Genomic DNA, 25642 nt, shown 5'->3' with positions numbered 1-25642 from the left:
TTAACCCGACGGGACACCGAATTCATTGCGATGGCAGACTCAATGTAGATTGGCCCGAATAGTTGTCAAGCTTTTTAAAGAACATAAGAAGAGCCCTGAAAGAAGTTCCCAAAGATCCATCTATTCCAGCATCCTGTTTCCCACAGTGGCTAGCTGGATGCTTCCAGGAAACTCACAAGGAGGGGGTGAAAGTAATGGCCATTGCCCACTGGTGAGAGCAGGGCCCGTTGTTCAGTGGTAGTGCACATGCTGTGCATGTAGATGTCAAGTTCAACACTCAGCTTCTCCAGTTAAGCAGTTCCACAAGAAATCTCCCTCATTCTCTCCGTCTTGCATGAGACACCATGGTAGTACCCTTCCTGTGGAAGAAACTCCCCATCTAAAGAGGTTCAATGGGTCAGTTATCTTCCCTTTCTCAAGAGGATGGTAAACAACTTCCTTATTAAGATGGCTTTCATTCCTACCCCTCAGGCTGGAAACTATTGTTTTCTATTGGCCAGGAAGGGGTGTGTGTGTATACACAACCCCCTTCCACGTAAATACCATAATCCCATCCTATACATACAATAACATGAGTCATGAAAGAAAAGTTTTGGTTAATTCTGAAATTAGATTTTCTAAATTTCTGAAATTACACCATGGCCTACACTTGGGCTTTTCTAGCATGCCCGAAAATAACCTTTAAATTATTGCTATTTTTGTTTAATATAACATCCTGCCTGAAGAAGAGTCCTATGAATTTTGTAACTTTTTGGTTAGTCCCGTTATCCTGTCAGTGTTTTAATCTTTTATACTAATGGACTAATACAGCACCAAACTTTGTATAAATAGAGAAATTCACTTTAAAGCTTAATTTTTCTGGACTTTACCTTTGCACAGTCATGAATTATCTCCCAAATATCCATTTCTATTTCAAGTTTACCCTCAATAGACAAAATAGGAGGCTTAACTGTTCTTGCCCTATCGTATTACATCTTCAGTTTCTGATGAGTGATAGCTTGCTGAAACTTCTTTCAGCTTCTGCCAAAGTCACTGTCAGTGCGTAAACATATTTGAATAACAATTTGAAACTTCTTTTGTCCCAGTTTTCTGCTTGTCCCACCCCACAACTTTATCAGGATTTTAAACTGCCACTTCCTAAGCCCTACCAGGATCAAACCAGCTAGGACAGAAAGTGGAGTAGCTTTCTTCCTTCCCCACATTTTCATTGGCACAATTTTTTTCATTATGCTTGTTTTCCCTCCAGTTGGTTGCCATATACATGACTAAACCGCACCATTGTTCTTTGGTTGTAAAGATACTTCTGCAGGTTGAGTTTACTCCATTTACAGTGTTTAATATCAAAGCGTTATATCACCAGTGCTAATTGAAAAAAATGTTGGTTGTGGACACTGTTGAGTATTCATCAGACATTGATTCTTGTGGCACATGTAGAAACTGTTTCCTCTGGAAAGGCTGTCATGGCAGCATGTTGTTTTAAAAGAAATTATTTCATGTTGGTTAGGGAATCTCCAACAAACTAATGTATGCATTTGGGAAGCTAGTGAGAAGGGCATCTGGGAAATAATAACTGTGAGGTAAGATGTACAGTAGTTTACTACCAATGAGGATTGCAGCAAGTCAGAAAGGTGTAGGACTGGACTAAATGGGAATGATTATCCCTTAAAAGAACCTGGACATATGCACTTGGAATAAATGTTGGTATGTATATTAGCCCTTCAAGGCATATTTTTTTTTAATTTCTACCACCTGCAAAATATTATGGTGTTACTGTTAATCCCCTGGTGTGTGTGTGTGTCCCGCTCCCACCTCTCTAGGGTAGAAGATGTTGCTGAAACAGAATCTCCTTCACAGCTAGATGATTTAAAATCCACTATGAGCGGGAATGAAGAGGACAAAAAGCTTCAAGTTAAAATACAAGCTTTTGAAGAGAAAATAAACATAGACAGCAGTACGCCTGGCTCTGTACGCAGGTATAGTCTAGGCCAGGTTTCTAAAGAAGAAAGAAAGGACATGAGGTTTAACAGGTATGCTTCGATGAAACATGGTCCATGCCATGGCATGCTGATCAGTTTCATATACAGATTTATAAAAACAGCCAAGTTACATAGTACCTATGGGCATCAGATGGTTAATTGTATCCAGACATCTTGTCAGTAACTCTGAGAGCTGGATAAGATCTCTATGAGTTATTTGTATAACCTGTCCTAACTCCAGGGTGCCAGCAGGGGTTGTGGGGGTGGGGGGAGCTACAAAAGAAACACTGATGTAGGTTTGAAAAAGTTCTGAAAATGAAGATTGCCTTTCCTTGAATATCATTATTAGCTATTCTTTTGCCAATTTTACCATTTAAAGCTGTTTTATAGGCACAGCCATAGCAAAACATAAATAAGTAAAAATGCTTTTCTCCCTCCTCTAGAACATGGTTTATTTGCAGTGACAAAGACTGAAAAATGGATATGCAGCTATAGATGTGTATAGTCAAATCAGATTCAGAAAACATGGGCATATAATACAAATGTATCAAATGATTAGTTCAAATTAATCTGGTACAATATTTTTATTATTATGGAAGTTTATATGTATATATTATATACATACACACACACACACACACACATGGACAGTATAGAAAAACAGTAGAGAAAACAATAAAGATAAAAAATGAACAAATTTCACCACATAAGCGGTAAGGACATAAAAAAAAAGTCAGATGAAGGAGAACAAAATACTAATCTTCAGTATTTTAGGATTTTTGAATTAAGCATACAATAGAACAAGCCACCACTTGATCCTCCAGTGGGAAGATTCCCTTAAAAGATTTCTGATGGGCAAATAATTTCAGAAATCAGGAGTTTTCCATAGTCTTTCAGGCCCAAATCCAGATGGAGAGGATGGAATTCCTGGGGTCAACAAAGATGCTACACGTTGCTCTGCTCCTGCGTGGCCTTATGAAGCATCTGAGCTTATTGTATTATTACAGGAATTCTCCTGTGAGTTGACTCATGCCAGTTTGTTGCTTACCTCAGTAACTGGCAAGATAGGTTAAACAGTGAAGGGAAACCCTCTTCTAGCACTAAGGCTAGATGCTTCATAAGGCCATACAGGACTAGGAAAACGTGGGACATGTTTGCCAACCAAGGAAAAGTATGGGTGCATAGAGGGTACGTTGTAAGCAAGCACAGTTTGTGACATTACACAACATCATCACTGATCACGGGACACATCAGCTAAAGCATGAGGCTTAGCTTCCAATTTCCTGGCTTTGTGGAGCTTGAGCCAACATGAGATAGCCCTAACTCTGATCTTAAAAACTGGCATGCTCTTTGATCATTGAATTTCCTTGGTTTTTGAAAGGGAAATTTATAATTACAGTGTTGGCAATCGTACCTTCTCCCCAATGTATTTGAATCTGCTTTCTTGCAAGTTTAATAAATGGGATTATAAATACTTAACTAATGGTAATCATGATTTCATTTCAAGAATCAGGATTTTAAAATCTCGGGGAGAACTTCCACAGATAGAGGAGGCTGTCCTCTGCAGACAGTTGCCATCCACATGTAGAAAGTGATAAGAACAGCAAGGGAGGGGTGGAGCTAGCTTGAATAACGTAATCAATAGTTTTCACCAACATTTGAAAGAAATATATTTTATGCAGAGCCGCAGCTTGGAGTTAAAGAGGACACGGGTCAGCTCTCAGCACTTTTTATCTTGCTGTATCTGTGGCAATTTTTTTCAGATTGGTTTGACATTTTGCACAATTGTAGACCTCATCGGGTATATTGTGGATGGCACGTTTCAAGTTATTTGCTTAACAGGTGTCATTTTTGTGAGCAGTAGAATGTTGAGGCTTATAATGGTGAACCCTTTTTTGCAATTCACCTTAACTAAATTGGCACTCCTGTGCCCCTTTAATAATGCTAGGTGAGTCTCTGTAGAGAGCGCATCCAACGTGGGGTACCACAACTGAGAAGGCCATATCATGGGCCACCCCCATGCCTCACCTCAGTCAGTTGGGACAAAGGGCCAAGAAGGACATGTCTAAATACCCAGGCAGGTTCCAAGAAGGCTGTCCTTGAGGTATCTTGGTTCAAAGCCCTTTAGGGCTTTAAAAGGTTAAAACCAGCCCCTTGAATTAAGCCTAGAAACGCAGCAGGAGCCAGTGCAGAAGATGCATTCAGTACTACTAATCAAGTACTAAATGAAGTTTCTGATCCATCTTAAAGGGAAACCCCACATACAACACATTGCAGTAGTCCAGATGATAAGTTAAAATACCACAAATAACCATGGCCAGGCTGTATCTCTCCAGGAGAGGGCACAGTTGGTGTTCCAGCCACAGCTGATGACATCCCCCAAAACTTTAAGAAAGTGTAGGTCACCTCTACGTTGTAACAGAAAAAGGTGAATTGTCTATGAGGTGTCCTCATCTGTCTGTCTGTCTGTCCATCTGTCCGTCCATCCGTCCATCCTTTTATTATTTGGAAAGAATTAAAGCTAACAAAGAAATGGCTTAAAAGTATATATGACTTAAGTTAATGTTTTGTATGGCTGTCTTGAATAGGTACTTCTCCTGTACAGTATGATGAATCTTTTTAATTTTTTATGGGCTATATGTTCTCTGAGTCTTATGACTATATTGTTGTTCTGATTTGAATATTAGTAGATGAGATATTGGCCACATCGAGACGATTCTCCAAATGATGGTTTGGAGAATTAGGGAAGAGCAATGGCAAACCTCGGCAGGGCCCACGCAAGACATTGCTGTCCAAGGTGGAGCAGCAAATGGCACCTCCCTCCCTACCCACTCACGTCAAGGTGCAGAATACCCAAAATCTACCAAGTTATTTTGGCATATGAGTCACAAACTCTCACAAGCACCTCTCCCTGGTAATAAAAATACAATATTTACAAATTAAATAACTAATCGTTTGCTGCCCTTGCCAAAATCTGCTGAGTAAGGTGGCTGGGCCGCGCTGCCTAATGGTAGGGCCAGCCCTGTGCCTTCAGCTTGCATGCTTTCCCCTCCCCTCCCTTCACACTTGAGGAAGGAGATTAGAATCAATCTTCACCTTCTACTTTGTGACAAACAATAGCTTGCTGTTATATCCAATGCACCAAACTACAGCTAGCTGTGGCTGATGACCCGAACATACCTAGCTCCCATCTGAGCTCTTCCTTTTATCTTTCCTCCTTCCTCCCATTCCATATCCCTACAGCTATTTTCAGCTCTAGTCCTGCTTCTTCTCTCTTTGTCCTATAAATGTGGCATTGCCCTTTGCAGGCAGAAAAGGGAACCCTCTTCTGACAGCATGCAGAGCAACTTCATGGCTGTCACTGAGGACCAAACTAGACATGCAGAGCAGCTGCATGCATGTTACATAGTACATGTTTGCCCCATTCAGATATAAAGGAGGGCTGGAGCTCTAGCCTTTACACAAAAAGGAGCATACAGGGGATGGGGAGCAAAATCTGGGCCTCTTCCCCACCTTAAAGCACTGTACTCTGCAGCTTTTAAGCAGTTTATCTCCAGCCCAGCTCTGACACAGGAAGTACGCTGGGCAGAGAGAAAATTGCTTAAAGCTATGGAATGCAGTATGGCAAGTCAGGGGGAGGGAGGTTCCTCCCCTCCCCAATGCACTCCTTTTTGTTCACTGAACAGGATCACTTTGGGAGGGGGCAGAAGCTCTAACCTCATCCCCCCCCTTCAATAATCCTGATGAAGACTGTGCTGGGGGAGAGGATATGCGGGGATGGCTCCCCTTGCATGCCCTCTTCTCCAACACAATGATGTTGCTGACAGCCCACCAAACAGCATGGGGTGGGGACTTCAGTGGAGCATTCAAGGAGTGGTAGTGGCAGCATGGGCAGCCACAGCAGGCTGCACAGGAGGCCTGTGCGGGGTCAATGTGGGCTACGGGCTGCATGTTGTCCGTATGTGGTGTAAGGAGTAGACCCACCCCACCTCCTCTTTATATGTGAACTGGACTGACATGTGTTTAACATACGCACAGATGCCCTGCACATCTAGTTTTACACTGAGAGCATCTCTACACCAGCCTAAAGTCCTGCATTTAAAATGGGGCTTTCTGCTTCCATTTTAAATGCAGGATCACAACAATTCCCTTTTTCACGTGCTTCCTTTCCCCCCATCCCCTTCCCCCTCCGTCCCCCCCCCCCCGTAGCTGAGTCTTCCATTATCTTTCATTGATCTTGCTCCTTGCCACTTTTACTCTTTTCATGGAGGAAACTAAAGTGGAACACAATGGGGTAATTTAATAGCTTATTATCTGCGATCCATTTAAAAACAGAACAAAGGGCATTTAGTGCAAGAGATGCCTTGAATGATCATGGGGTCATGTAAAGAGCCCACAAACTTCCATGAAGGAGCAATCTCAATCGGAGGATAAAAGCTCAGTGTGAAGGAGCCCTGAGACTACTATCTGGCCCACAGATCTGATTCCCCATACATCATAGTCCATTTTGGTTCTGCCCAAGCCATTTGTCCATACCTTTGTTTGCATTGCAGGTCCAAAAGTCTAGCTTTGCATGCTGTTCGTATGAAAGGAGTTCATTTGGACAACGGACAAGAGATGGAGAATGGAGATGTTACAGCCGGCATCTCTTTCACAGATATCTATCTGAGCCAAGAAGCCAACAAATTGCCTTCCAGTGCAGGCACTGAAGAGTCACAGCTGGAACAATCTTCACTTTCACACCCAAGTATCAAATGTACAGAACCAGAGAATCTGCCAGAACCTGTTATAGAAAACTGCCATGAAGGGAGCCCGAAGACAATAAAGAATCCTGTGGAGTATCAAGATAAGCTTTACTTTCACTTAAAGGAAAATCTCTCTAAAGTGAAAGCATATGTCATGGAGATGGGGAAGAAAATTCCTCTCCCAGATGAGTGTATTATAGAAGGTAAGAGACCTGAAACTTTGAAATAATGGGAGCATTTTAAAAAAATACTTTAGAAGTCACATCTAAGCTGTCAACCAACCTCCTTTAAACATTCTTACATAACGATATCATATTAAAAGACAATGCCTTGAGATTTCTTGCCACTGCGTTGTTCTCATTTTGCAGTGTGCTTATTTTGCAGTGTGCTTTATCCCGTAGGAGGCCTATTAGCATCCTATCACTGCATGCTTGCTGTAATCTCTCATTAATATCCTAGTATGTGCTACATAAATGTACTCAGTCCAACTCCTAGGATCCTTTTCTTGTGGATCAGTGCATTAAACTAGGGCTGTCACAGATGAGTATGTTCTAGCAGCCTTGAAGGTAGTTTGAAAGAAGGATCATCCTACTTTTGCCTCTGATCAAACAGATTTTGCAGGTTTCTGTATTGTTTCAGAAACCAGCATGATCTGTTTGACAAGAGGCAACCATAGGATGAAAGAAATACATATGTAGTGTGGACACCACGAGAAGCAAAGGCTCTCTCAAATCAATTTCTACTCCCTTAAAAACTACTGCCTATCTCCAACTTCTAGCAATGTTATATAAATATCCTAAAGGAAGTCCATTTATCCACCAGCATACTTATTGATGCATCCCTAGCTGAAAGTATGTCATCAGCAGGGTGGGGAGGCCATTAATCAGTACTTAATATTCCCTTTTGCACTGTGCAGATGTCTGGGTTGTTTTAGAAGCTATATAGACCCCAGTTCTGATGTTTTTGGTTGCCCAGGTAGCTGAGGTTAGGAACCATGGATCTGAAATAGCCCAGATGTGAACAGGATGAGAACCCAGTGCCCCAGACACAGCTGCTTTGTAGATCAGATTGTCAGTGGTATAACTTTAATGTTCTGATGGAGGGACATATGCAGTGTTTCAGAGGACACTAACCCTGACCTGGCAGCAACCCCAGGTGTTCTGAGTACCTTCCTGCACGGTATTAGGACATCAAGTAAGGGACTCATCTCATCATGGACTAGTGCCCCGCCCCCCCGAATGCTACATCTCGAGAGGTCTGACTCAGGTGTGGGCCTGACAAAATGTCAGGCTCATTTTACCTGGGGTCTCCTAAGGTGAGAGAGTGGCCAGCCTCTGTCTGCCTAAAATAAGATGCCTGGCATTGATCCTGTAAGCAACCTGAAGGGCAGCAGCATATTTGTCTTTTAGTTAAAGAAATACATAAAATACATTACATTTTCAGATATGGCATGAACCATTTGTTCTCAAATTCGGCAGTAATCTGATCTATAATTTCTCCTTTGGCAAACTAAGAATTAGATCCCCCCCACCGCCCCTATCTCCTTTCTTAAGAAACTATTCATGAATATACAGTTGACGATTGTTGCATAGAATTTGTGGAAATTTTATTAGTAATTAATGTGAGTAGTGAAGAGGAATTCTAAGTCAAACCATAGAGTTACTAGCAAATGATATGCTGCAACATGGTGATATGGTGATATACAACTAATGAGTGTGAGGATTCTCAAAAATGCCATTTCAGTAGGATCATGACTTTAAAATGTAACATCATTCCCTCTTAATAGTGAACTTGGATAGTCAAGTGCCTATCAGTTTGGAAGTAAAACAGGCCCACTCAAAAATAAGTTGGTCATTTCTATGCTACATACTTGGGGGACTCCCTATGTATGTAGCGGTATATTTGGAAAGAAAAATGTTAAAGTCCCCAAAGTAGCCCAGCAAGGATCGGTGAGCTTCCAGGACTTCCCAAATGTTGAGAACAATTGAGTCTTGGAATGAGGGCGTCAGTTGTAAAATAAGAAAAGAAAATGGAGGGTGAGAGAGAGCAAATTGGCCCGATTTAGTCTTCAATGGCTTATAGCAGGGATGGGGAACCTCTTACCTGGGGTCCCAATCCAGCCCTCCTAGGGTCCCAATCCAGCCCTCCAAGGTTCCCCAGATGGCCACACCCCTTTCCCCCTATCACCTGTTTGGTGGTTTCCTGACTTTTGTCCAGTCCCCCCCACATTCTAAAAGGTTGAAATGCCTCTCCTAAGGCTTAGATATTAGCTGTAAGAGCTTTCAGCTACAATATGCTGATATTTTTAAAATTTTGACTGCCCACTTTGCCTTTGGTCCCACCTGCCACTGGAATGCAGCCCCCAAGAACTTCTGTTTCACATGTTTGTTAGGAATTAGCTGAAATGGGGCCACCCTTTCATGAAACATTTCAGTAACAGTGAAAACAAGCCCTCCTTTCACAATGGTTTTGGGGGTGGGGTACAAACCATTGCCCCTTTTCATATAGATTTTTTTTTTAAGTTCAAATACATTCATTCACAGAAATTACAGTGCTTCAGTTTAACAGATATTATGTAGTATATTTAAAGTTGCTAGATCTCTTGGCCCATGCCTGTTCCAGAAATTTATAAACAGCCTCCAGCTATTTTGAAAAGCCTGTGGAATTCATTCTTCCCTCCTATAACAGCATATAGCTTGTTATTCATTCATCACCATAATGGACGATGGTGCAGATCTTCTTCCATTGTACAAGGGATGGTATATGTGATGTTTGCCAGGCTTTTGCTAGGAAAATCCTTGCAGCTATTAACATATAGTTCACTGTCACCACTATATTTCTTGGGATTTGACTTTTAATATCACTCAAAAGTATAGTTGTTGGTGTTAACTGTAACTCATAGCTTGACATTTCTCTAATACCATTTATTATCTTCTTCCAGTATTCCTTAACTACACTACACCACCACGATATATGGGCACTGTCATTACATCTCCAGCAGAGATCGATTGCTGCTGGAAACATCCTAAACATCCTGGCCAGCATGCAGTACCACATATATACTATTTTATTTTTAAAAATTCATTAGAAATCACATCTAATAAATTTCTCCACATTTTTGAATACACATGATTCCATTGCTCCTCCAAGATACTTATGTTAACTTCTCTCTCCCATCTTTGGTTAACTGCCTCAGTTCTATTATCATGTGTACAAACGATTGCTCCCTTTAAACACCACTGTGTTCCATGCCATCCACTGTTACCCTTGGCACTGTGAATTGCCTCTTTTAAAGTGGCTGCAGTACACTCCTTTAAAGGAGACAGCAATTGCAGCAATTGCAGGGTGCAAGCTGCTTTTCTTGCCAAGAAGGGAGATGGTCATGGTCTGCATAATGCTGCAAATTGCACCCTTTAAATTGGCTATTGTAGCACTATCTCCTCTCCCCACCCCCAATCCACACACACACTTCTCTCTCTTGGCAATGCTTTGTTAGTGTACTTGTAGCAATTTGCAGTAAAAGGCAATTTTTACTTATTTATTTACTTTGGTACAGGAATGCTACTTTTTTGGAGAAAACTTTGCTTCCCTGAAATGCTATCTTTTGCTGTGAAAAACAAGCCTCAAAACAATTCAGCACACAGCCCTAAAAATCTACACACACGCACACGAACATACATATATATATGCAATCCTGTACATTATACTTCCCCAACTTGGTGCTCAACTCCTATCAGCCTCAGCTAGGATAGCCAATGGTTAGGAATGCAGGCAGTTGTAGTCTTAAACATCTAGGGAAAAAGTGACTCTGCATGCTTAGCTGGGTAAAGTCACAATGAACTCAGTAGGCTGAAGTATTTCTAGTATTGGACTGCATATCTTGGAGCTCAAATTCTGTGCTTAGATATTTCAGAAGGGAATGAAAAATATCTCCGTCTTCAAAAAACATTTGATCTATGTTTAATTTTGGAGTAACAACCTGGTTTACTTCTTATTTAATGCCAACCATAGTAATTTTTTAATCTTTATATATGAAATAGCTTATAGATTTTTGACAACCATAATCTGTTTTTTCTTTCTGCCTTTCAAAAATATCACCATCTTTACTACCTGATGTTGTGCAGTAAAAAAAAAGCACATAAAGCAAGGTAGTTTTCATCAGTTTATATTTCTCCAGATGTTTTGTGATCTTCTTATCAGTGTTCCAGGAATTTTGCTTACTGCAAAAGTAGGCTTATTGGTTTACAATTTCCTGAAAGGCCAGTTCCTTTATTAAATTCAGTTAGGATATGTTAGCTGAGATTTCCAGTCAGTTCTACTTCTGAACATATCTCTCGTGACAGAACATTATTTTCTTTTTCCTCTGTCACTATATGATTGTACAAAAAATGATTAGTTTGACATATCTTGAAATCACTCCCAGGCTACCCACACACAAGAGATCAATAGAGTCAATATCATGCCCTTTAAGAATGATCAACAGCAAGTAAGAGAGGAAAAAAACAAGTGGAGAGTGTATTGCTAAGTCACAGCTGATTTTCAGCAGCAAACTTAGATCTCTCTTCCATCATCTGATGGGCATCACCCCCATTTTGTTTACTCCATTTTACACATCATGGATTCTGTCCTAAGAGCTTTTGATTGGGCTAATATGGTAGCAACTCTGTGATGTTCCTTAGGATTCATTCACACATGCAGGTACATTGCTTGGTTGCTCAAAGCTTGAAGAAGACATATGAATGAATGCTCTTGGAAAACAGTTGAACTGACTAGTTAAAATGAAATTTCCATCAGCAGTGATAGATACCTGAAAGCTTATTCAGACATGTAGATAATCACTTTATGTTACAGGCTGTATAGCTTTTCACAAGTACTTCTGATGTATTACTGCATGTTCTGTTATAATTAGATTGGGAAAGGCAAATTGGTACAATTGCATGAGTCTCTTTTAAGCTCTGCCTGCGTTGACTTGTTTCTCATTATTTATTCTATAGGACAAAACCTGAACAGCAAAAACCTGATTGAGTGTATGACAGAATTCCCCTTTAAAAGGAAGGCAACAGTGCCCTGGGTTGGTGTTATGTTCTATGCTGTACTGTGAGATAATTAGTACCATATGATGGAATCAATGGAAAAGATCACTGCTCCCCTGCAGTGCTTGCTTCTGGAACCTTTTGATAAATTTAAGCATGGCATGAGCCGAAGCTTGATTGAGAACACATGGTGCTCTGCTAGCTCAGTACAACCACAAACTTGCAGAGACGCAGGCCAGTGTTTCTGAAAATCAGTTGTGTTTTCACTGTGCCAAAAACAAAACAAAAAACCCTGGCCTTATTATTTAAACCTGATATTAAGCGCCAAACCCCCAAATACTGTTCCCATACTGTGAAAAGTTCACATGCTGACACACAAGACTGGTTTTCCTATGCAGGCTGACTTTTGTAATCGATTTGAGTACCAAAGGCAACACAACTGGTATTATAAGGGGAGCATTAATCTGCTACCTTGATAGGTGAAAATACGGGGGTAGCAAAGAAAGGACTAGTTTTCATAACAAGAGAGGCATTGGATTGTATCCAGTGTTAGTCTGACTTAGAGTAGACCCCCTGAAAGGAATGGGACTCAAGTTAGACTAAAACTGGATACAACGAATTTAGCCTCCCTGATACACACACACTGCCTTTTGGTCCTCAAAAGGACCAGGAAGGCAATTTACAACCATAAATATACATCTTAATGAACTATAGACTAAAACCAATAAAAATCTTTAAAACAAACACTTAAAAACAGCATTAAAAATAAAAAGAATTAACAAACCATTTAAAAGCCATTAAAATCTTGGCAGAATAAACTTCCTTGGCTGCCTGCCTAAACACCATCAAAGATGGGGCAGCTGGGGGGGGGGGCAGCTTTGGTGGACAATTTTCAGTGGGTCAGCAGCATAGGGGAAAGGATTAAACCCCTCTCCCTCCATGCCAGTCACAATTCAGATCAGGGCTCTCTATGGCTGCTTTTCATAAAAGATGTCAAGAGCTGGATTCGCAGAACTCCCACATCATGCTAGTTTGACCTGAATTGCCAGTGGGTGTGCGGGTCTCATTTTATAGCTAGTAACATCCTGTGGAGATTTCTGCTGGGTAGGGTGCAGGAGTTTTGTTTCTGGGAGGTGGTTTGGAATGGATCACAAGTGAGCAGGCACCAGAGCTGATGTAAGCAGTCTGAAACTATCCCACTGCCAACTTGACACCATAAGCTGGTGTCTATACCATAGCTATTTCTTGACAACTTCAGAAAGCTGTAAACTACTGTGCAAAACTAAGGGCTTGGTGTCAGCCTTATGTTGTACACCTAACATTATCTTTTATCCACTCTGAATCCAAAACTAGAACTGCAGTTCCTTATTTGGACCATTCATATGGACACATACAGAGAATAAATCATCACAATCATAAATGTTCCAGGTGATCACTTTCATATAGAAATTATTCTCTGTGAGCTTGGTGTTCCCATCTGAGGCGTTCCCGCTCTGATGGACATCAGCTCCTTGTAGTACCTATTACCACCTACTCCAGCATGCTTTTTTTTAGCGCCTAGTATGTTTTGGGTTGTTATGTAGTGACTTAAAGTTGTTCTGAAAACTGGTGTTACATCCTTTGGAGTTGTGGATTTACATGGAATCAATGCATCAGTTGCGCAGGAGCTTAAAGTATGGCCAAATATGTTGTGCGCATATGGATAGAGGGTAGTACCTAGCTGTTCCCACTAGCACTTCATTTGGGATGTTGTTGCAAAAATGTTACCCTGGAGGTAGCTGTAAGCCATGAATTACTGGAAGGTTTGGGTTGGAAAGACAGATTTAGCCTGAACCCCAGAGTGATGTAAAGTTAAGTTCTTTTAAGGCTGCTATTACACATGCATTGGAGTAAAGGCAAGCACAGTATAAGTACCTGTCTTTTTTTCTGTTGTGATGTATCTAATAGCAGTGTGTGTGATTGAGAAAGAGAGAGTGAAAGAGAGAGATGTAGGTGAAGGAAACAACACAGGGGAGGGGGGAGAATTAGGCACCCCTTCTTCCAACTCCACTGCTCTGATTAAAATTGGTGTCCTCTCCCAGCTGCTTTCAGGTGAAAAAAGCAGAAGATCCAGATACTAATCTCCTTTGTCATGTCTTGTAAGCCTGAGAGTAGGGCCTATTATCATTAAATATTGTAGAACAAGACCTAGCTTTAAAAACAAAATATGATGATGAATTCACTAGTTGTCTGGACGGTTGTTAAGAGGTGCAATGTAGCAGGAAGATTCTCTGCAAGTGTTTTGTTTTAGTTATGTATCACACTTGTATCCCTTTCTTCCTTCAAAAAGTTTTATTTAGAGCAGCTTACATATGGGCTTTCAGGAAGTATCCCACTGAGGCAGAGAGCCACTTAAACAGCATAGTAACATCTCATATGCTCAGATGATTCTCTTGGCTCTGGATATGTGCCTTCTTCTCTTCCTTTCAAAAGGAGGGGAAAGGCAAGTTAGATTGGACTCATGAGAAAAGGGTAGCCAAATGTGTCAGTAATAATATAAGGAGCAACAATCTTAACAAGGCCCAGAAAGGAAATACCTAAACCTTACCTATGCCGTTACTTTAAATTCATCAATATGGCCATTTTCCTTTAGCTTTGGAGCTCTGCTTTTCTCCCTGTCTAGTCTTTCTTAGAATGTATTTTCTAACCTTCTCTTGTTAACCTGCAAAGGTCAAATGTGTTCACAATAACCAAATAATGGTTGCATACTGCCATAAGAAAAACACAGAAAAGTATACTAAGTAAAGTCACCATATGTTGCTGATTTAAAGAAATTCCCCATATTTCAGAACATGACAGGTCTTTTTTAATATGTATATGTTTCCTACTGCTTAATGTATGGTTTGTGGTAAATGGTCATCACCATTCATGTGGCTTTTATTATTTATTATATCCCACCTATTTCCAAAGAAGTTAATTTGGCTTGCATATATGAAAAATCTTATGCAATAAGTTTGCACATTATGTCTATGAGTGTTTGTATGTCTGCCTTCTCCTGCTCCAACCTTTCAGCTGGGTGAGAGCCCCACAAATGCCTCTTCTCCCTAGCAACTATGTAAGGAATGTCTTTGCGACACCAGTAGCCATTACACCAATACTGTCATCTCAGACCTCTTTGCATGTCTGATGATCAACATATATATTTAACAGGTCTGAAAGCAAAGAGTGAAGAATGAATGTAGACATTAAGAGATGAGCAACAAACAGCATAGCAACTGGAGATATATTCCCACTATTTGATGTTCATTTTTCTAGAATAGGATCAATGTCATTAGGATACAATAAAATCCATAAAGCCCAACAAAATATGCATAACAATTTGGGACTCTTAGATTCTTGTCCAGTTCAGAAATTATATGAAGCCATTTGAAGCATTTAGTGAAGGGTCACTTATTATAATAAGTTGCATATGCAAATGACAATGAGCTTATTCAGTGGGTCATATGATCATTATTTAAGTTGCAGTGGGTTGCAGTACATGCCGGTGGCCATTGTGAATATTCAAGCAGATGGTCTCTCCAGTTTATTGTGACATGCAAACCCAGAGAGGGTGGGTTGTTGCCATGGTTAACAAACCATCCACACCCAGGGGCTGTTTTTGGTTTGTGGGTAGTTTGTCAACCATAGCAACAACCCACCCTGTGCTGGATTTGCATGTCACAAAAAATTTTGGTGCCTGCCTGCCACAGCTTAAATATTCACATTGGCCACCACCACATACCACAACCCACCAGGGGTTAAATAAACCACTGTGAGCTGCAGCGATCATGTGAACCAAGCCAATGATTAATTTAGCTTGGGATATTAGTTAGCAGAGATCTCATTTGGAGAAGATGAAGGTTAATGAACGTGAATGGAAGAAACAGTTTTGATCCTGCCTCCCATTGGAGATCTTAGGGGATCTCATGTTTGAATGTGGGCTGACAATACCTTCCTAAACTTGCAGAACTTAGCACTTCTATCAAATGAATTAGTTAAGCCTAGTACAGGACTAGATCTAGCCTTAGTCCATTGTTAAAATAATACAAGGCTCTGGGATTCACTGGAGTTTAAAGAATAGAGGGATCTTAAAAGTCATTTAATCCAACCTTTTGCATTGATCCTCCATGTATTAAAAAAAAAAATCTTGCTTTATTCTCTTACAATTTTTCTTGCCAAATATGTTACAGAAGTACAGCTCCATTGTTGGCTTCACTGCTTTAAAAAAATGAAAATTGATCAAACAGAAATTTAATCAAAGCTATGACTGGCATTAACCTGTCTGTCTTTTTAATGGCAGAGGAAAGTGTGGCAAATTATTAAATGTTGTAGGTGTTGATCATATATCTATTCTATTACTGGTAGATGGACAATATGTGAATGTCTTAGCTTTGGTTTTTATTTGACCTGTATAGCAAGTGGGTAAATTCATAACTTGATTTTTGGTTTGGATTGTGTGTATTTGTAATTTTATTTTACCGAAATCAATAAAAACATAAATGTACTCTCTCACACACATCCTAGGGGTAATCGTCTGAAAAACATTAATTATTTGAAACTGCCAAGCTTGCCTAATAGGGTATTGGCACCCATTCCTTGTTACTAATGAATCTTGTAAAACAATGATGTTTTAGAAATGGATTTGCAGTGATGGATTTCTACCCCACATCACTGCAATTACAAAAGGTTTGCAAATTTATGTTTTGTTGAGTTTTGGAAGATTCTGGCTCCTGGGTTTCTGAATCTACTCGTGTGGTAAATTTGAGATTATCAGTTGTGATGAAATGTTATGTTAAGGTCGGTGTCACAAAGCAGATGCCATGTAAATACGTTTCTTCTGAGTCTCTCTGTGATTCTCTTCAGCGGCAATACGGCTTCTAAATGGAAGGTTCTTCTCTGCAGTGAGAAATGGTTCATTTTCATTTAACAATTACTAAAAAGAAAACTTTAAAAAACACCAGCCCCTGATGACAGCTGCATATTTTAAAGTAAAACCTAAAAATTATGTTTAAGCAAAAGAATGTAGTTGAGGCCTTAAAGTGCATTTCAGTTGGCATAAGTTAGAAAGCCTTTTAATCATGGAACCCATTGATTTAAATAATAGTCCACAGTGAGCAGTGGTTTACCATGTGTATTTTAATAAGCAGGACTGTGAATGTAAACTGAATGCAGCAAAATATTTTGTTAAAAAATGCAACAGATGGAATAGGCCAAAGTCCCAGCTCTCTACTTATGCTTACACTCCATTTCAGTAAAAATGTAAATGAGTCACACAAAGCTCAGTGCTATAGAAAGTTAGGCATTCTGGTGTCACGTTTGTTAGCTCCAATGTGAATGTATTGACAACACTAGTGATATAAATATAAGTCCTGAAACTGAGTACATTGCTCAAACAAACAAAAACAAAATCTGTAATTTATATAATGTATATTATATTGGTCTTAAAATATGCCTAATGTAGGACTTAACACTCTGGCACAGTGGCAATATTTATCAATTTTATTTAAAATATTTCTTGGCCGCATTTCGGGGCAGAAGCCCTCCCAAGGCGGCTTACAACAATAAAATACATAAAAACAATTAAAATATTAAAGTGATAAAATATAAAAACAACAATAAAAGCCAACAGTAAAACCAGCAACGACGTTAAAAGCAGCAACAGCAATGTTAACAGCAGCAACAGCAACAATAGCAGCCATATCAATAGAAGGCAAAGGTAAAATAATATGTTTTGAAAGCCTTCTTAAAAGTCTGCAATGATGGACCATGGCAGACCTCTGATGGCAGCTTGTTCCAAAGGTGTGGGGTCACTGCAGAGAAGGCCCTCTCACATATGGTCACCCACCTGATTGCTCTCACGGGTGGGCAAATGAGAAGGGCCTCTCTTTCTGATCTTAAAGTGCCAGCAGGCTGATATGGGTGTAGGTGGTCCTTCAGGTAACTTGGTCCCAAACCATTTAATGCTTTAAAGGTCAAAACCAGCACTTTGAACTGGGCTCAGAAACGCACTGGTAACCAGTGCAGCTGGCACAGTATAGGCATTACATTATTGAACTGCCTTGCCCCCACCAATACTTGGGTGGCTGCATTCTGCACAAACTGGAGTTTCTGAACCATCTTCAAAGGCAGCCCCACGTATAGCGCATTACAGTAGTCCAGCCTGGACGTGACTAGTGCGTGGATAACCAAGGCAAGGTCTATCCTCTCCAGATAGGGCCACAGTTGGCGTACCAGCCTAAGCTGGTAAAAAGCACTCCTGGACACCGCAGCCACCTGGCCTTCCCCAGTTAGCTCAGGAGCGCTCCCAAACTCACACTTGGTCTTTCGGGGGGAGTGCAACCCCATCTAAGTCCAGTGGTAAACCTCCATCTGAAGTAGTTGATTTCCCAACCCACAGTACCTCCTTCTTGTCTGGATTAAGTTTCAGCTTGTTCACCCTCATCCATCCCAAAACAGCCTCCAGACACTGGTTCAAGAGTTTCACAGCCTCCCTGGGTTGTGCAGATGGAAACGAGAGGTAGAGCTGAGTATCATCCGCATACTGATGACATTTCAGCCCAAACCTCCTGATTAGGGGTGTGCGAAATACTTACCCCATTCTGGACAGCAGTCCATGGGGGCGGGGGGAGGCTATCCGTCCCTCCCCCCCAGAATCCTCCCTGGCCACAGTTGGAATTCTGGCAAATTGTTCACAGCGGGCCTTCGAAGATTCAAGTTCTTGTGTTCCAAGGCCTACACCCAAGAGGCCTTTAACCACATGAAAGAGCTCCGCTGGACGACACTGAGCAGATGTAATGGTGGCGGAGAAGTACGATTACTTCACCGCCATCACCACCACAGAATAAGATCGCAAGTGGATCGATATGAGTTCGATCGTATTCATTCTGAGTCTTCTGCCATTTGCGCTCTAATCATTGACATGGTCATTTCATTGCCCTCAGCTCCCGAGAATACCAAGGAGCTGACAGAGTTCTACGACTAGGTCAAGGATGTTTTGGAGCGATCATATCAATAGCCCAACCAGGACCGCCAGCTAAACCTGCAGGAAAATCCCCAAGAGACCTTAGAAATCCATCTGGATTTATCAGTCTCCAGGGGTGGGCCATCAAATTTGGTCCCCCACCTCTGTGAAGGTTACAGGTGGCCTGAAAGTCAAAACTGATCAGATAATGATCTGTCCATGTCAAAGGAGTCACTACTGGCTCCCCCACCTGCAGATCATTTTCTCCCAATCCAGCACAGAAAACCAGGTCCAAAGTGTGTCCTGCCACATGTGTTGGGCAAGATATTATTTGAGACAGGCCCATGGTTGACATGGCAGCCATGAAGTCCTGAGCCGCTCCTGATAAAGTAGCCTCGGCATGAATATTAAAGTCCCCCAAGACCATAAGCTTTGGGGTCCTCAGCATCACACTTGAGACCACCTCAGTAAGCTCAGGCAGGGCAACTGTTGGGAAGTGGGGTGGGCAGTACACCAACAGAATCCCTGTCCTGTCTTGGGTGCCCAACACCAGGTACAGACACTCAAAACTGGCTGACTGTTGCATAGGCAGTCTGACCAGGGGGATGGAATCCCTATAGACCAAGGCCATCCCCCACTCCCACCCCTCTAGTCGAGCTTGGTGCTGTACAAGAAATCCTGTCAGACACATTTGGGAAAGACTGACTCCTCCCTGTTCATCCAACCAGGTTTCGGTAACACAGGTCGGCATGTTCTTCAGCTATAAGCTCAAAAATGATGTTACCTTTTTGAGTAGCCGACCTGGCATTCAGCAGCAGCACCTTCAGGCGAGAGGGGACTGCAGGCAAGCCACCAAAATCACTGAGGCTGGAAGACGGACTGGAAGGGGATAGAGCACACAGGTGTCTCAATCGCCTTCCCCTCTCCCGATATCATCACCTCCCACCACCATAACACCCTCTGCCAAGCACTACATCCATAGTGGCCCCAACTTCCTCCACCGGTAAACACATTTCAGGCCCACTAAAACTGCATTCCAGGTTATGGTTAACTGATGGCACTGTCCTGTATTACAGATTGACACACTGGAGGAGGTTAGGTGGTAGTACCTCCCCCCAGGAGTAGATGTTCCTGCTTCCAGTTTTGCTGTTGTGCCTGCATCTTCCAAGGTGGAGGGAGAATTCTCCTGTGCACTCCTGAGTGCGTCTCCAAGTGTGTCGCACTAAGTGCGCTCTTGGTGTCGCACTTTGCACAACACTGAGGCACGCGCAGAGGTGCTGCCTCTGTGTGCCATGCTTATATATACCTGTAGGGAACAGCGGAGGGTGGACTCAGTTTGTTTGATAGGCTAGTAAGCCAGCAAGATGTCACAAACAACCAAACTCCCCACCTCCTTCTCTCCCTCCTCCCAGGTGGCTGCAATAACAAGATTCTGGAGTGTTCCTTCCATTGTGATATTATAATTAAGCTATTGTTCAGGCACTCAGTATGATAGTGCTAATGTGATGGTTTGCCACACAGGACGTTCAGCAAAGACAAGGCTTCTCTCTGTGAATGCATTTGTCTGTCTTTTTGGATCAAAGTGATAGCACATGGATGTGCTATCCATTGACAGATCTATCCATTTCTTTATGAAGACTTCAGAAATTTAGATGTTGTTATTAAGAAAATCTAAATAGACCTACACATTGCTGACATTTATTATGAAGTACAAAGAAGAAATGGTTTAGCTTCTATGCAACAATATAGCATTATGTCTAGTTTTACTCTTTAACAAGCAAAGGGAACAATCCAGCCCGCCCACCTCATGTGAACAGGAGTATGAGTTTCCCATTTTTTCTCCATAAGAGGAAATACTCTGGCATGTGTGGTTTTTCCTAATGTGCAAATGGAATATTTCATCTTATAGTCTAGAATGAAAAGTCTCTATGTGTGCAGACTCAGGATTACATCCATAGTTATTTACATTGGACTTTGATGGTGGAAGTTACCATTTAGCTGTGTATGAGGAATTAACCATCCCCCTTGATACAGTTAAATTTTATAAAGTGTGCAGTAGCAATAGAGTACTGAGTATCCACAAAGATCACATGTTTGAAGTATAAAATAAGGATGATTAATCAAACTTATATCATATTGAAGCAGTTGCAGTTGATGTTAATAACTTGTATATTTGTTTCTAGATACTGTTAGAAGTTGTGTAGCAAAGTTGTTCTTCAGCTGTCCCCTGAAAGGTCATTACTGCCTGTACAGTAAATCCAGTTTTACTCTCATCAGCCAACAGCCTCAGCTTTGGATCCATATCATGTTTCTCTTTCAGCAGGTGTGTGCAATATGAACAATACATAGTGTGCAATACATAGTGTGTGCCCCTTGATCATTAACATTTTTGTTAATTAAAATCAGGGTTGAATGTAATCCACTGGGAGATGTTGTTGACCCTTAACACTTTTATCACAAGCCTTTGCGCCCATGTTGCGAGGTGAGTAGTTACATTGGGGTTCAAGACTGCCATTTACTTTTGCTGTACTGACATGATGGCACAGGTTTTTGCATAACACTGTTGCTAAATGTTGTGCATTTACTAAACATACATGAAATGAAAACAATCAAATGCTGCAGCAGATCCTATAGGGCCAGCGTGGACAACCTGTGGTCCTCCAGATGTTTTGGCCTAAGGCTACAACTTCTATCAACCCTAGTGAGCATAGCCAATTGTTTTAAACTGTTTCTATTATTGTACATCGCCCAGAGTGGCTGGGTGACCAGCCAGATGGGCGATTAATAAATTTAATAAATAAATTTAATAAATAAAAACAATGGTGAGGGATCACGGGAGTTGCAGGCCAAAACATCTGGAGAGCCACAAGTTGCTCATTCATGTTGTAGGGCACCTAATTAAGGCAATAGCCAACTCACTGCCATTAATTTAAAGTCCTTTCTTACCTCCCCTGCCTCCAATGTTTAATTTTTTAAATAATGTTGTTGTTGTTCAGTCGTTAAGTCGTGTCTGATTCTTTGTGACCCCATGGACCATAGCACGCCAGGCCTTCCTGTCCTCTGCTCTCTCCCAGAGCATGCTCAAGTTCATATTCATTGCATCGGTGATGCTATCTAGCCATCTCATCCTCTGCCGTCCCCTTCTCCTTTTGCCTTAAAAATAATAATAATAATAATGTGCAAATACAGCAATACCAAACAAACCCCTGATGTTCAGTGCTGTCGAAAAGTAGATTCATTCTAATCCAGAGTTCTGACTAGCTGTGGCAAAGCTTTGTGAGTACATCAGGTACTTTCTTTTGTCATAGCAAGCAGAGGGAAAGCCCAACATGAATGGGCTGACTCACTGACATCAAGACCCATTCTGCTTCCATGAAGCGTTAGATTAATTGGAACAAATGGGTCCATAGACTTCAGTAGAAGACTGATATGTTCATATTCTAATAATATGCTCATTAGACTAAAGAAAAAGCTTTGGAGCAGCCATGCCCAGTGGAAGTAATTAATGCTCTTCATCTATTAGTGAAGCCAATTATGAATTCAACTAGATGATTAATCTCTCTATATTGATTATTAGTGACAATTTCCTTTGTTATGATACAGATCGATCTATCTATCTATGCTAAAAAGTATAACATTTAAAACCAAAGTCTATCTTCCAGGCTGAAGATTAAACAATCCTGAAACATCCCAGAGCTACAATGTGGGAGATCATTAACCTGAAGAAGACTATAGCCAAGTGCAGATATAATACTGGCTTTCTTTAAACCACTATTTTCAAATCCAGAGTGAGCTTCAGAGATGTGCGCTCCCTCAGGGATGTGCACTTCCCACCTCTTTTCCATTGTCACAGAATAAACTATTGTTTACTGTTACATATGCATTGTTGTTAACCAGGGTTAATACTAACCATGGTTTCCTTGTAAGACAAAATTAGAAAACACTGTTTGAAGCAGAGTTTCAAACTGAGGGAATCTGATTAGTGTTGACCATTGTTAGCACTGGTGTAGCATATGGCTCTAAACGCAGTAGATGCCCATAGGAGATGGGAGGGGGAATTTGCACCAGGGGTGCGGGGCATAGGTTTATGTTCCTAAGACTGGCTCCTGATTTTCAGGGAGCCAGTATTATGTCCGCATTAGACTTGGTTTCAGGATTGTGATCACTGTGATTTTCCACTAATAACAATGCTATTTCTCATGACTTTAGCTTTAGCTGTGTACTGCTGTAGGTTGTTGTTTTTAATGATTTTACAACATCTTATAAAATTGTGGTTATTGCTATAAAATATTTTGCAGGTTTTTGCAAACATATTGGAGAAGGATAAAGACATACTGCTTTACTTCACATGGAAGCTACAATAGAATAGAGAATGTAGCCTATGCTAAACAGTGTTAATGTTTTTGGAGGATTTTCTTTACTGTGTGAGGAATCCAGCACTGATATTTTGACTCCTACTTACATAATAGTCTAAATACACCATGAATAGCAGTGCAAAAGAAAAGCAACATGCAGCTCAATTTCACTGTTTCATTTCCACCAAGGAGAAACATGTTAGTATGTGCAACTAGAGAGCTGACCTGCACATTATTCCAGGAATCCAGCCCAACTTCAGCACTGTCAAAACTCATTTTGTTCATACAAATCCTAATTCAGAGACTAATTAAGTGATCAAGATGCAAGGGCGCCATTAAGAAAAGAAGGAGGTAGAGTTGCTCCCCCCCCCCATTGCAGATCACATGTTGTTATTCCTCAGGAGCACCTATATTACATGAAATAAATATTTTTTAAAATGTAAGTAGATAAAATACTCTCAAAATGCACTGCATTTTTATAATGTACAGCTCGGTCCTTTACATCTCTACTAAAAGGTAAGTCCCACTTGAGTTCAGTGGTGCTTGTTGTTGTTGTTCAGTCGTGTCCAACTCTTCGTGACCCCATGGACCAGAGCACGCCAGGCCTTCCTGTCCTGCACTCTCTCCCGGAGCATGCTCAAGTTCATATTCATTGCATCGGTGATGCTATCTAGCCATCTTATCCTCTGCCGTCCCCTTCTCCTTTTGCCTTCAGTCTTTCCCAGCATCAGGGTCTTTTCCAGAGAGTTTTCTCTTCGCATTAGGTGGCCAAAATATTGGAGCTTCAGCTTCAGTATCTGTCCTTCCAATGAGCAGTCAGGGTTGATTTCCTTTAGGATGGACTGATTTGACCTCCTTGCAGTCCAGGGCACTCGTAAGAGTCTTCTCCAGCACCACAGTTTGAAAGCATCAATTCTTCGGCGCTCAGCCTTCCTTATAGTCCAGCTCTCACAGCCATACATTACTACTGGGAAAACCATAGCTTTGATTAGACGGACCATGGTCGGTAAGGTGATGTCTCTGCTTCTTACTATGCTGTCTAGGTTTGCCATAGCTTTCCTCCCAAGGAGCAAGCATCTTTTAATTTCATGGCTACAGTCACCGTCTGTGGTGATCTTGGAGCCCAAGAAAGTAAAATCTGTCACTGCTTCCATTTCTTCCCCTTCTATATGCCAGGAAGTGATGGGGCCAGATGCCATGATCTTCATTTTTTTAATGTTGAGTTTCAAACCAGCTTTTGCACTCTCCTCTTTCACCCTCAACAAGAGGCTCTTTAGATCCTCTTCGCTTTCTGCCATTAGGGTGGTATCGTCTGCATAACGGAGGTTGTTGATAATTCTCCCAGCAATCTTAATTCCGACCTGTGATTCATCCAACCCGGCATTTCTCATGATGTACTCTGCATATAAGTTAAATAAGCAGGGTGACAATATGCAGCCTTGTCGTACTCCTTTCCCAATTTTGAACCACTCGGTTGTTCCATGTCTGGTTCTTACTGTTGCTTCTTGACCCTCGTACAGGTTTCTCAGGAGACAGGTAAGGTGGTCTGGTACTCCCATCACTTTAAGAATTTGCCACATTTTGTTGTGATCCACACAATCAAAGGCTTTAGCGTAGTCAATGAAGCAGAAATAGATGTTTTTCTGGAATTCTCTTGCTTTCTCCATGATGCAGCGAATGTTGGCGATTTGATCTCTAGTTCCTCTGCCTCTTCGAAACCCAGCTTGTACTTCCGGTAGTTCTCGGTTCGCATACTGCTGAAGCCTAGCTTGTAGGATTTTGAGCATCACCTTGCTGGCATGTGAAATGAGCGCAATTGTGCGGTAGTTTGAACACTCTTTGGCGTTGCCCTTCTTTGGAATTGGAATGTAAACTGACCTTTTCCAGTCTTGCGGCCATTGTTGAGTGTTCCAAATTTGTTGGCATATTGAATGCAGCACTTTAACAGCATCATCTTTTAGGATTTTAAATAGCTCAGCTGGAATACTGTCATCTCAGCTAGCTTTGTTGTTACTAATGCTTCCTAAGGCCCACTTGACTTCACTCTCGAGGATGTCCGGCTCAAGTTCAGTGAGCGCACTATGATGGCTATCAGGGACATTCAGATCTTTCCTGTATAGTTCTTCTGTGTATTCTTGCCACCTCTTCTTAATCTCATCTGCTTCTGTTAGGTCCCTGCCTTCTTTGTCCTTTATCATGCCCGTCTTTGCACAAAACGTTCCCTTGAGATCTCCAATTTTCTTGAAGAGATCTCTAGTCTTTCCCATTCTGTTGTTTTCCTCGATTTCTTTGCATTGTTCATTTAAGAAGGCCTTCTTGTCTCTCCCTTGCTATTCTCTGGAACTCTGCATTCAGTTGGATATATCTTCCCCTTTCTCCCTTGCTTTTCGCTTCCCTTCTTTCGTGAGCTACTTGTAAAGCCTCATCAGACAGCCACTTGGCTTTCTTGCATTTTTCTTTGGGATGGATTTCGTTGCTGCCTCCTGAACAGTGTTACGGACCTCCGTCCATAGTTCCTCAGGCACTCTGTCTATCAGGTCTAATCCCTGAAATC

General features: G+C 41.3%; 1 protein-coding gene across 2 annotated transcripts in view; it reads left to right on the top strand.

Moving 5' to 3' along the window:
* VEPH1 (ventricular zone expressed PH domain containing 1) overlaps positions 1 to 25642 on the top strand; it is a 250480-nt gene that overhangs the window by 165717 nt on the left and 59121 nt on the right. For both annotated transcript variants that reach the window (XM_084847341.1, XM_084847342.1), the window contains exons 9-11: positions 1818 to 2027; positions 6530 to 6924; positions 20917 to 21056. In XM_084847341.1, coding sequence (XP_084703467.1) covers positions 1818 to 2027; positions 6530 to 6924; positions 20917 to 21056 — 745 coding nt within the window. The remainder of the gene's footprint in view (positions 1 to 1817; positions 2028 to 6529; positions 6925 to 20916; positions 21057 to 25642) is intronic.

This window comes from Heloderma suspectum, chromosome 3 (assembly GCF_057233095.1).
Source record: "Heloderma suspectum isolate Gila_16-S chromosome 3, 16-S_ref, whole genome shotgun sequence".
Lineage (NCBI taxonomy): Eukaryota > Metazoa > Chordata > Lepidosauria > Squamata > Helodermatidae > Heloderma > Heloderma suspectum.
The sequence above is the reverse complement of the archived record's forward strand: the minus strand, read 5'-3'. Positions and strand labels throughout refer to the sequence as shown.